Here is a 13,366-nt window from a genome sequence, read left to right as displayed (position 1 = left end):
ACCTGAGAGAGACAGACAGCCCTACCACTGACTAGACCTGAGAGACAGACAGCCCTACCACTGACTAGACCTGAGAGACAGACAGCCCTACCACTGACCAGACCTGAGAGAGACAGACAGCCCTACCACTGACTAGACTTGAGAGACAGACAGCCCTACCACTGACCAGACCTGAGAGAGACAGACAGCCCTACCACTGACTAGACCTGAGAGAGACAGACAGCCCTACCACTGACTAGACTTGAGAGAGACAGACAGCCCTACCACTGACTAGACCTGACAGACAGACAGCCCTACCACTGACCAGACCTGAGAGAGACAGACAGCCCTACCACTGACTAGACCTGAGAGAGACAGACAGCCCTACCACTGACTAGACTTGAGAGAGACAGACAGCCCTACCACTGAATAGGGCTAAAAAGCAACAAAATCAAGACTACAACAGTAATGACAACATTCTTCTCTCTGCAGGTACTCAAAACATAATACAAAGACACATCTACAAAATTCTGTCAAAGTCAATGGGCTGGGGATGTTTACAGACAGGTCTTTGAGATGAAGAAGGGGGTTTCGGTTGTGCTTAGAGACAGTAAATGTATTGTTGTGTATGAGAATGATTGAAAGGTGCCATTTCTCCTCAATCTCCCATACACAATAATACATACCGTGTAAGAACTGTCCTCCTAAGACTTTTCACAACGTAGGCATGCTAACTTAAAAAGAGAACTGGGTATTCAACAAGAATGTTATATGGTAAAAGTAACATACAGAAAAATACAGTACAATATAGTACAGTTCAGTGTGTCTTAGGTGTAGAGAACTGTAACTACAGATTGTCACAACAGATAATGAGATTTTACCAAAGATATTTGGTATCCTTTATTGAGAGCTACAGGATAGATACTGTTTGGTTCTGCACAGAGAATTTGATCAACCTTGGCGATGCTGTCTTTGTCCTCGATTAGTGGAAACAGGAGTCTCAAAATGTCTGTGTCCAGTTGCAGGGGGTCCGTTTGAATTTAGAAATGCTCCATTATTAAAATAAATACTTTTTTGCTCCTTGAAGTAATCCAACAGTGTACGCCGCCATCTGATCAATTTCAAGTCTTCTCTCATTGATCGAGACAGGTGAGCTTATACCACAAAGTGCCGCATGTCATGATGACAGACACCTGTATTGATCAATGAGAGAAGACTTGAAATAGAGAAGATGGCAGAGTACACATTGTTGGATTACTTCATGGTTTATATTTTTGTTCAGTGTAGTTGGTCATGAAAATAATGGCAGCATGTGCAGTGTGATTTGTTTTTTACATGCAAAAGTGAAATAGGTGCATTTATGCTGTTGATCTTTCCAAAGAAACAACCGGTAATTTGAAAACTTAGCATAATAATTTTGTCATGATGCTTTGTAGACAATTCAATAACAGAGGACATGGAAGTTAGCATCTCTTTTGTGTATTTGCTAGCTACAGCTCAAGGGTTGAGACTGAGGTGCAATCCAAAGCATCCTTAGCACCATGAATCCTGGGAAATCTGAGCAGCTGCAATAGAGATGACGGACTGAAGAGGGACTATCAAGCTGTGTCCTTAAGGGCAGCACACTAGAAGAGCTGAAACATGTTCTGTTTTCTAATGGTAGTCCAAGAAGTTAGGAGAAGAAATGGAGAGATGGGGTCCCTGAGAACCAAATGTGACCTGATTCACTGTTTAACTTGATTTTTGCTAAAGTTCTTAACTTGAAATCCCTTTTCGCAAACATATATTACAAATTAACCTTAATAATTAAATGAAATACTTAATACTGTATATTGGTGTTATTATGTTCAGTCTTTTGTTAAGGCTATTACTAAATACAACTAAAACAAAGTACAATAGCATATATCCCAAAGACAGTACAAAGTCGGATTCACTATGTGTTGCTCATTCTTCCCCACATCCAGGCAGTGTGAAGACAGATCATGAATATTGCAAAAAAATTCCCATCTCATTACAGAAGTTAACCTATAATTACACCCTTCATTTGTTTGCCTTGCAGAAAGAACCCTAGCGTGAGAACAACAACCTGGTGGCTCTCTATCCAAGCTCAACATCTGGACGTCTGTGATGATTAGTCTAGGACCTAAAGCTATAGCATTGTTCAGACAACACACACAACAAGCATATTGATGGTCATTGTTTGAGGGTAGAACAATAAAGTAAGAACTGGAATATTTGGTTTTGTTTTTAAAATATCTGAACTGAGCCTGCACAGCTTAGTTCCCTTTTTATACTTCATTTGTACGTTTTTAAATTTGAGAACATAGAGACATTGACATCAATACAACACCTCCAGTCCTTTATCCTCTCAAATTGTGTGCACAAATTTGTTTACATCACTGCCAGTGAGCATTTCTCCTTTGCCAAGATAATCCATCTACCTGACAGGTATGGCATATCAAGAAGCTGATTAAACAGCATGATCATTACACGGGTGTACCTTGTGCTGGGGACAATAAAAAGCAATTCTTAAATGTGCAGTTTTGCCACACAACAAAATACCACAGATGCCTCAAGTTTTGAGGGTCATAGAATTGGCATTCTGCCTGCAGGATTGTCCACCAGAGCTGTTACCAGAGAATTTAACATTTATTTCTCTACCATAAGCCACCTCCAAAGTTGTTTTAGAGAATTTGGTAGTACGTCCAACCGGCCTCACAACCGCATACCACATGTAACCACTCCAGCCCAGAACCTCCACATCTGGCTACTTCACCTGCGGGTTGGTCTGAGATGAGCCACCCAGACAGCTGATGAAACTGAGGGGTTTGCACAACCGAATAATTTCTGCACAAACTGTCAGAAACTGTCTTAGGGAAGCTCATCTGCATGTGCGTCATCCTCACCAGGGTCTTGATCTGACTGCAGTTCGGCCTCGTAACCGACTTCAGTGAGAAAATGAAATGCTTACCTTCAATGGCCACTGGTACGCTGGAGAAGTGTGCTCTTCCCATGGTGGTGGTGGTGTTATGATATGGACAGGCATAAGCTACGGACAACGAACACAATTGTGTTTTATCGATGGCAATTTGAATGCACAGAGATAGCGTGATGAGATCCTGAGGTCCATTATTGTGCCATTCATCCGCCACCATCATCTCATGTTTCAGCATGATAATGCATGGCTCATTGTCACAAGGATCTGTACAAAATACTGGAAGCTGAAAATGTCCCCGTTCTTCCATGGCTTGGATACTCACCAGACATGTCACTCATAGAGCATGTTTGGGATGCTCTGGATTGACGTGTACAACAGCGTATTCCAGTTCCCGCCGATATCCAGCAACTTTGCACAGCCATTGAAGAGGAGTGGGACAACATTCCACAGGCCACAATCAACAGCCTGATCAACTTTATGCGAAGGAGATGTGTCACGCTGCATGAGGCAAATGTTGGTCACACCAGATACTGACTGGTTTCCTGATCCATGCCCACACCTTTTTTTAAGGTATCTGTGACCAACAGTGGCATAACGGTATTTCCAGTTGTGAAATCCATAGAGTAGGGCCTAATGAATTTATTTCAACTGACTGAGTTCCTTATACAGTGGCGGGAAAAATTATTTGATCCACTGCTGATTTTGTACGTTTGCCCACTGATAAAGAAAGGATCAGTCTATAATTTTAATGGTAGGTTTATTTGAACAGTGAGAGACAGAATAACAACAAAAATATCCAGAAAAACGCATGTCAAAAATTTTCTAAATTGATTTGCATTTTAATGAGGGAAATAAGTATTTGACCCCCTCTCAATCAGAAAGATTTCTGGCTCCCAGGTGTCTTTTATACAGGTAACGAGCTGAGATTAGGAGCACACTCTTAAAGGGAGTGCTCCTAACTGCAGCTTGTTACCTGTAAAAAAGACACCGGTCCACAGAAGCAATCAATCAATCAGATTCCAAACTCTCCACCATGGCCAAGACCAAAGAGCTCTCCAAGGATGTCAGGGACAAGATTGTAGACCTACACAAGGCTGGAATGGGCTACAAGACCATCGCCAAGCAGCTTGGTGAGAAGGTGCCAACATTTGGTGTGATAATTCGCAAATGGAAGAAACACAAAAGAACTGTCAATATCCCTCGGCCTGGGGCTCCATGCAAGATCTCACCTCGTGGGGTTGCAATGATCATGAGAACGGTGAGGAATCAGCCCAGCACTACACGGGAGGATCTTGTCAATGATCTCAAGGCAGCTGGGACCATAGTCACCAAGAAAACAATTGGTAACACGCTACGCCGTGAAGGACTGAAATCCTGCAGCGCCCGCAAGGTCCCCCTGCTCAAGAAAGCACATATACATGCCTGTCTGAAGTTTGCCAATGAACATCTGAATGATTCAGAGGACAACTGGGTGAAAGTGTTGTGGTCAGATGAGACCAAACTGGAGCTCTTTGGCATCAACTCAACTCGCCGTGTTTGGTTGAGGAGCAGTGCTGCCTATGACCCTAAGAACACCATCCCCACCGTTAAACATGGAGGTGGAAACATTATGCTTTGGGGGTGTTTTTCTGCTAAGGGGACAGGACAACTTCACCGCATCAAAGGGACGATGGACGGGGCCATGTACCGTCAAATCTTGGGTGAGAACCTCCTTCCCTCAGCCAGGGCATTGAAAATGGGTTGTGGATGGGTATTCCAGCATGACAATGACCCAAAACACACAGCCAAGGCAACAAAGGAGTGGCTCAAGAAGAAGCACATTAAGGTCCTGGAGTGGCCTAGCCAGTCTCCAGACCTTAATCCCATAGAAAATCTGTGGAGGGAGCTGAAGGTTCGAGTTGCCAAACATCAGCCTCGAAACCTTAATGACTTGAAGAAGATCTGCAAAGAGGAGTGGGACAAAATCCCTCCTGAGATGAGTGCAAACCTGGTCACCAACTACAAGAAACGTCTGACCTCTGTGATTGCCAACAAGGGTTTTGCCACCAAGTACTAAGTCATGTTTTGCAGAGGGGTCAAATACTTATTTCCCTCATTAAAATGCAAATCATTTTATAACATTTTTGACAAATGTTTTTCTGGATTTTTTGTTGTTGTTATTCTGTCTCTCACTGTTCAAATAAACCTACCATTAAAAGTATAGACTGATAATTTCTTTGTAAGTGGGCAAACGTACAAAATCAGCAGGGGATCAAATACTTTTTTCCCCCACTGTATGAACTGTAACTCAGTAAAATCTTTGAAATTGTTGCATGTGCGTTTACATATTGTTTTTCCAGTGTAGAATCCCTATTCATTTAATAGAAACTCTGTGGGCCTAGTCATAAAGATTTGTCATTTAACTTTAAAAAAATTGTTAACTTTTATTGTGGCATAAACTCAACCAGTCACAATGTTTCATCTGATTGTCAAACAATCCCTTCAAAGGTCTCCTTTACTAGGCTACCCGCACACGTTCATCCACTCACAACACATTCCCAGCCTCCAAACAGTGGTGAATGAAAAGAGATCTGTGAAACAAAACACCAAAAAGTGTTTGGACATTTGGCGATTGTCATTAGGTGAGAATTTACGCGTCCACTGCTGTCTCCGTGCATCTCATTGTCAGCAACTCATCTCTGCCTTGGCAAAAGTTCAGCGTTCTCTTCAAACCACATCACATTTTGGAGCGTAGGATATACAACACATTTTCAAGTGCATTCGCTAATTTCTCATTCCTCTGAAAGTGGTGTAATAGACTAGTTTTAATTAAACGCAGTTTTAAATTCTGTGATAGGCTCATGTTTCACCGGTACAGCGTACCCCCACTATTTATTTTGCTGCGACGCCGTACCCTACTCGCCGTTACTTTCCCCCTGAGTAAGGCTACAGCTGAATCCTCCCTGCCTTTGTCATCGTAATGAGGCTGTAACAGTGTTTGTTGTTATCTGAAAATGATCATCTAATGTAATGACTCCCCCAGGGAGCTTGAAGAGAAACTTACTAAAGCACCACATCATATATCGTCGTAGGTCTAGTTACTCCGAGGAATAAACAAATGCAAGCACCATTGCATCTCATTATTTCTGCACGTCACTGCAGCAAATTAGGTTTAACTCTTCAAGGCCACTTCACAGAAAGCTTATGATAATCTCCTGCTATTGTAACCAATAAGACCCCCTGAATTTTCATTAAAAAAACAATATAGTTATTTAGTACAGAGGAAGAAATCAACTGTGAAGTCAAAGTAACAGAAAAAAGCAACAGGAAATATTTCCCTCTTATTTTCAAATGTATCTATATTAATACACGCACACACAAACACGCACCTGAAATGTCTTTGTAGTATTAATAGACTAGAGAATAACACCCACTTTATTGTCAAGTAGCTCATTAGACTGTCCCCCAGAACATTTTCATGGAAGCAAAATGAAGGGAGAGCGACAACAAGACGTTACACACACCCCCCCAACCCCTACCGCCCACCCCCACACACACAAACCTCTCACCCCCCCCCACACAAACCTCTCACCCCCCCACACACACACAAACCTCTCACCCCCCCACACACACAAACCTCTCACCCCCCCACACACACAAACCTCTCACCCACCCCACACACACACACAAACCTCTCACCCCCCCCCCCACACAAACCTCTCACCCCCCCCCCACACACACAAACCTCTCACCCCCCCCCACACACAAACCTCTCACCCCCCCACACACACAAACCTCTCACCCACCCCCCACACACACAAACCTCTCACCCCCCCCACACACACACACAAATCTCTCACCCCCCCAACACACACACAAACCTCTCACACACACACAAACCTATCACCCCCACACACACACCTCTCACCCCCCACACACACAAACCTCTCACCCCCACACACACCTCTCACCCCCCCACACACACACAAACCTCTCACCCCCCCACACACACAAACCTCTCACCCCCCCCACACACAAACCTCTCACCCACCCCACACACACACACAAACCTCTCACCCCCCCCCCCCCACACAAACCTCTCACCCCCCCCCACACACACAAACCTCTCACCCCCCCCCACACACAAACCTCTCACCCCCCACACACACAAACCTCTCACCCACCCCCCACACACACAAACCTCTCACCCCCCCCACACACACACACAAATCTCTCACCCCCCCAACACACACACAAACCTCTCACACACACACAAACCTATCACCCCCACACACACACCTCTCACCCCCCACACACACAAACCTCTCACCCCCACACACACCTCTCACCCCCCACACACACAAACCTCTCACCCCCCCACACACACAAACCTCTCACCCCCCCACACACACAAACCTCTCACCCCCCACACACCCCAGACACCTCGCCCCACCCACACACACACCTCTCAACCCCACACCTATCACCCCCCACACACACACCTCTCACCCCCCCAAACACACAGCTCTCACCCCCCCCCACACACACAAACCTCTCACCCCCCACACACACAAACCTCTCACCCCCCCACACACAAACCTCTCACCCCCACACACCTCTCACCCCCCACACACACAAACCTCTCACCCCCACACACACACAAACCTCTCACCCCCACACACACACAAACCTCTCACCCCCAAACACACCTCTCACCCCCCCACCTCTTACCCCCCAGACACCTCTCCCACCCACCCACACACACCTCTCACCCCCACACCTATCACCCCCCACACACACACCTCCTACCCCCCCAAACACACACCTCTCACCCCCACACCTATCACCCCCCACACACACACCTCTCACCTCCCCAAACACACACCTCTCACGCCCCCAAACACACACCTCTCACGCCCCCAAACACACACCTCTCACCCCCCCAAACACACCCCTCTCACCTCCCCAAACACACACCTCTCACCCCCCAAACACACACCTCTCACCCCCCCAAAAACATCTCTCACCCCCCCAAACACACACCTCTCACCCCCCCAAAACACACACCCCTAACAACAGAAAGATGAGCTGTTTTTGTTATCATACAAAATGTTGCCTGACATAATAACAAATTATTTCCCAGTTAAATTAAAGAAAAACATCTCCAGGGAAAATAGACCCCCCCCCCCACACACACCTCTCACCCTCCCAAACTCACACCTCTCACTCCCCCCAGACACCTCGCCCCACCCACACACACACACCTCTCACCCCCACACCTATCACCCCCCACACACACACCTCTCACCCCCCCAAACACACAGCTCTCACCCCCCCCCACACACACACACACACACAAATCTCTCACCCCCCACACACACAATTCTCTCACCCCCCACACACACAAACCTCTCACCCCCACACACACACAAACCTCTCACCCCCCCACACACACACAAACCTCTCACCCCCATACACACACAAACCTCTCACCCCCAGACACACACACACACACACAAACCTCTCACACACACACAAACCTCTCACCCCCACACACACCTCTCACCCCCCCCCACACACAATCCTCTCACCCCCCCACACACACAAACCTCTCACCCCCCCACACACACAAACCTCTCACCCCCCCACACACACAAACCTCTCACCCCCACACACACCTCTCACCCCCCACACACACAAACCTCTCACCCCCACACACACACAAACCTCTCACCCCCACACACACAAACCTCTCACCCCCACACTCACCTCTCACCCCCCCACCTCTTACCCCCCAGACACCTCTCCCTCCCACCCACCCACACACACCTCTCACCCCCACACCTATCACCCCCCACACACACACCTCCTACCCCCCCAAACACACACCTCTCACCCCCACACCTATCACCCCCCACACACACACCTCTCACTTCCCCAAACACACACCTCTCACGCCCCCAAACACACCTCTCACCCCCCCAAACACACCCCTCTCACCTCCCCAAACACACACCTCTCACCCCCAAACACACACCTCTCACCCCCCCAAAAACACCTCTCACCCCCCCAAACACACACCTCTCACCCCCCCCACACACACCTCTCACCCTCCCAAACTCACACCTCTCACTCCCCCCAGACACCTCGCCCCACCCACACACACACACACCTCTCACCCCCACACCTATCACCCCCCACACACACACCTCTCACCCCCCCAAACACACAGCTCTCACCCCCCCACACACACACAAATCTCTCACCCCCCCACACACACAATTCTCTCACCCCCCACACACACACAAACCTCTCACCCCCACACACACACAAACCTCTCACCCCCCCCACACACACACAAACCTCTCACCCCCACACACACACAAACCTCTCACCCCCCCACACACACACACAAACCTCTCACACACACACACAAACCTCTCACCCCCACACACACACACACCTCTCACCCCCCCCCACACACAAACCTCTCACCCCCACACACACCTCTCACCCCCCACACACACAAACCTCTCACCCCCCCACACACACAAACCTCTCACCCCACCACACACACAAACCTCTCACCCCCCCACACACACAAACCTCTCACCCCCCCCACACACAAACCTCTCACCCCCACACACACACACACCTCTCACCCCCCACACACACAAACCTCTCACCCCCACACACACCTCTCACCCCCCACACACACAAACCTCTCACCCCCCCACACACACAAACCTCTCACCCCCCCACACACACAAACCTCTCACCCCCCCCACACACAAACCTCTCACCCCCACACACACCTCTCACCCCCCACACACACAAACCTCTCACCCCCACACACACACACAAACCTCTCACCCCCACACACACACAAACCTCCCACCCCCACACACACCTCTCACCCCCACACCTATCACCCCCCACACACACACCTCTCACCCCCCCAAACACACACCTCTCACCCCCACACCTATCACCCCCCACACACACACCTCTCACCTCCCCAAACACACACCTCTCACGCCCCCAAACACACACCTCTCACGCCCCCAAACACACCCCTCTCACCTCCCCAAACACACACCTCTCACCCCCCCAAACACACACCTCTCACCCCCCCAAACACACACCTCTCACCCCCCCAAAAACACACCTCTCACCCCCCCAAAAACACACCTCTCACCCCCCAAAACACACACCCCTCACAACAGAAAGATGAGCTGTTTTTGTTATCATACAAAATGTTGCCTGACATAATAACAAATTATTTCCCAGTTAAATTAAAGAAAAACATCTCCAGGGAAAATAGACCCCCCCCCCCACACACACCTCTCACCCTCCCAAACACACACCTCTCACCCCCCCCAAACACACACCTCTCAACCCCCTCACAACAGAAAGATGAGCTTTTTTTGTTATCATACAAAATGTTGTCTGACATTATAATAAATTATTTAAATGAAAGAAAAACATCTCCAGGGAAAATAGACTCCTGTTCACCTACTATAGCATGAGTATGTTTCTATTTGCACACACTACTCTAGAATCAGACATGTTCAGGGGAAACTTCCATTAGAAGAGAGGTACTAATAATCAGTCATTTAGTGTGTACATATTTAGAACCTGGAAGTCAGTAACAATGCCTAATGGATGAATGGACTCATTGTAATGCAGAGACATTAACACCTCAGATGAGAGGCTTTGAAGACGTGCATAAGAGAAGCCTCCTTACAGAAAGGTCAACGTGGGTCTGTTAGTTTGACCCAGCCATAATGACTTTAGGTGACCAGAAGTGGATCCTTCTTCTCTGCCGTTGATGAGCCAGATGTCTCTAACTGGCAGCCATGAAGGACGGTTACAATGTCAATAATTGTTGATGAATGAAGGAAGGATGCATGATACTTCCTTACCTGTTCTGGTTTGCAGAGGATGCACGCACTTCATTTGAGAAAAAGGTTTTGCAATTGAAGGCACATCATTATTTTGTGCCAACAATGACACACTTTGACAGGTGAAAATAATGCACACTAAAGGCGTTTTCACATATGAAATTCGGTACCCTGGTTCGGTTTCCTGGAGCGTTTGTGAGAATTTCACAGAATACGTTTTGCTTTCACGAGACCTGAAAATACCGTTTCAGGGTGCGATTAGCAAGATGCGCATTCTTCAAGCTAGTGAGTTAGCTTGTTTATAACATGCAAAAAAGTTCCACGCAACTCACGCTTCAGCGTCACAATATCTGGTTCTCAGGTCCTGGATTTTGGACCTGCTTTCTCATGCAGGTCCAGGATTCGTTACAGCCGGGTTTCGTTTGAATTTCACACATGCTTTATAGCGTTGATCAGGGTACCAAACGCGCCAGGATCTGGATCATAAGGGGATATGTGAAAGCGCTCTAAAATAAACCATTCAAATGCAACTTCAAATGCAACTTCAACCTTCTCTCCATTCCTCACTCTGTGACGTTTTCCAACGATGTCAAGGTAAAGTCATAAGGAAAGGAGAAAGGAAACATAGCGTAGTTTTGAACCAGTCAGATGAAAGAGATAGTACTCACGGTCGCTGCAGAATGCTCCTCCATAGGAGGTCATGGTGCAGTCACAGGAGAAGCCCTCCCACTGCTGGAGACACACCCCCTGGTGATGGCACGAGTCCTCTGTACAGGTGCTGCTCGGGCCTGGGGAGGGGAGGGGGGAGGAAAAGGATGCTCATGCAGTGAACCATAAGGTGGATCCACAGGTGATGGCCTGCTCCTCGGAGGTGTTCATGACCCCATGGCTGTGCCCCTGTTAGTACGTACCTCCACAGCCCCGCTCCACCTGGCCCACCCTGTGGAGGGCGTCTGCCATCAGGTCAGGAAGTCTCCCGTTCAGGTCCACGGAGGCCAGGCAGCCCTGGTACCCATCGCGGGACGCGATCAGCTTGGGCAGGCTACTGTACATGGTCTTCCCCACACCACCAACATACAGCTCCCCTGGAACACACAGCATCAATCAATCAGAGCATGTGTTCCTGGAAGAGAATGATTATTCTCAGTAGTCACAGCAGATATGCCTCCAGGTAGTGGGAGGTTATAAGCAACCGTCACTCATTGAGTTAAAGCAGCCATGAACAAGTCTGATACCCTAACACCTGCTTTGTGTTTGATAAATGTTCTGCAATTATAGGCCTCCGATAATGCTAGTTAACGTTCAGATCAGACAGATCTCCTTACGATTTACAACCTCCAAGAAGCCATTTGGTGGCATGTTGCATTAGATGCAGGTGGACACAGCTCTAAGTCATTTAAACCAATGATGATCTGTTTTCATCAGATTGATGCTCCTCTCAAGAGAGTGTTTACTTAAATAGTAACCCTCCCAGCCACAGTAATCATTCACAGATTATATGTAAATTGCAAGCCGAGAAATGTACATACAGTATCTGAGAATTCCTCTGTGATGTGATGCTTATTGCCAAAAAGAGCAAAGAAAATCTGTTTATTTTCTCTGCAGAAATATGTGAAATGTTACATGGCTGATAACGCAAGGATAATACCAAACTGGTGTACAGTCATTTAAAACCTGCAGGACATAAAAATGAGAAGTAAAGTCTCATTTAACAGCATAGTAAAATGTCTTACATTGCTTTAAACGGTACCCTGTTAATTTATACAGCACAGAAAAAAAAGTATGATTTCATAGTCTGGTTTATTTGGCTTATACTGATTACACAATAAGTTCAGCCAGCGGACCCTTGGGATATGCAGAAACTTAAATTAATCTTTAATGTTCTGAGGAACAAAGTGAGAGAAAAAACTAGATGAAATAAAATAGAAGAGGATCTGCTATGCAGACCATATACGATGAGGATTAAGGAGCATTAACGGTGAATGTCTACAATAACAAGATTGAAGAATAATATTAATTTGGGTCTACAACTGAAACTAACACATAATTGGTACAGCTGCTGTTACTCAAAATATTTATCCCAAAACATGTTGCCTAGTACTGTGCGTGGTTACAACTAGGGCTGTTATGGTAACCAAAAACACGTTGCCTAGTACTGTACGTGGTTACAACTAGGGCTGTTATGGTAACCAAAAACATGTTGCCTAGTACTGTACGTGGTTACAACTAGGGCTGTTACGGTAACCAAAAACATGTTGCCTAGTACTGTACGTGGTTACAACTAGGGCTGTTACGGTAACCAAAAACATGTTGCCTAGTACTGTGCGTGGTTACAACTAGGGCTGTTATGGTAACCAAAAACATGTTGCCTAGTACTGTACGTGGTTACAACTAGGGCTGTTACGGTAACCAAAAACATGTTGCCTAGTACTGTACGTGGTTACAACTAGGGCTGTTACGGTAACCAAAAACATGTTGCCTAGTACTGTGTGTGGTTACAACAAATGTCTATTTATCAAACTTATTTTGTTAAATTCTCTATCACATAGGTAAATTACATCAATTT

At 46.9% G+C, this 13,366-nt stretch overlaps 1 protein-coding gene across 1 annotated transcript in view; it reads right to left on the bottom strand.

Moving 5' to 3' along the window:
* Positions 1-13,366, bottom strand: part of nrxn2a (neurexin 2a) — a 399,049-nt gene that overhangs the window by 188,220 nt on the left and 197,463 nt on the right. Inside the window, exons 13-14 of the mRNA XM_082958259.1 lie at positions 11,712-11,885; positions 11,469-11,588 (exon numbers count right to left, since the gene is read on the bottom strand). Coding sequence (XP_082814385.1) covers positions 11,469-11,588; positions 11,712-11,885 — 294 coding nt within the window. The remainder of the gene's footprint in view (positions 1-11,468; positions 11,589-11,711; positions 11,886-13,366) is intronic.

This window comes from Salmo salar, chromosome 11 (genome assembly GCF_965601325.2).
Source record: "Salmo salar chromosome 11, fSalSal1, whole genome shotgun sequence".
Lineage (NCBI taxonomy): Eukaryota > Metazoa > Chordata > Actinopteri > Salmoniformes > Salmonidae > Salmo > Salmo salar.
This window is presented reverse-complemented; position numbering and strand designations above follow the sequence as displayed.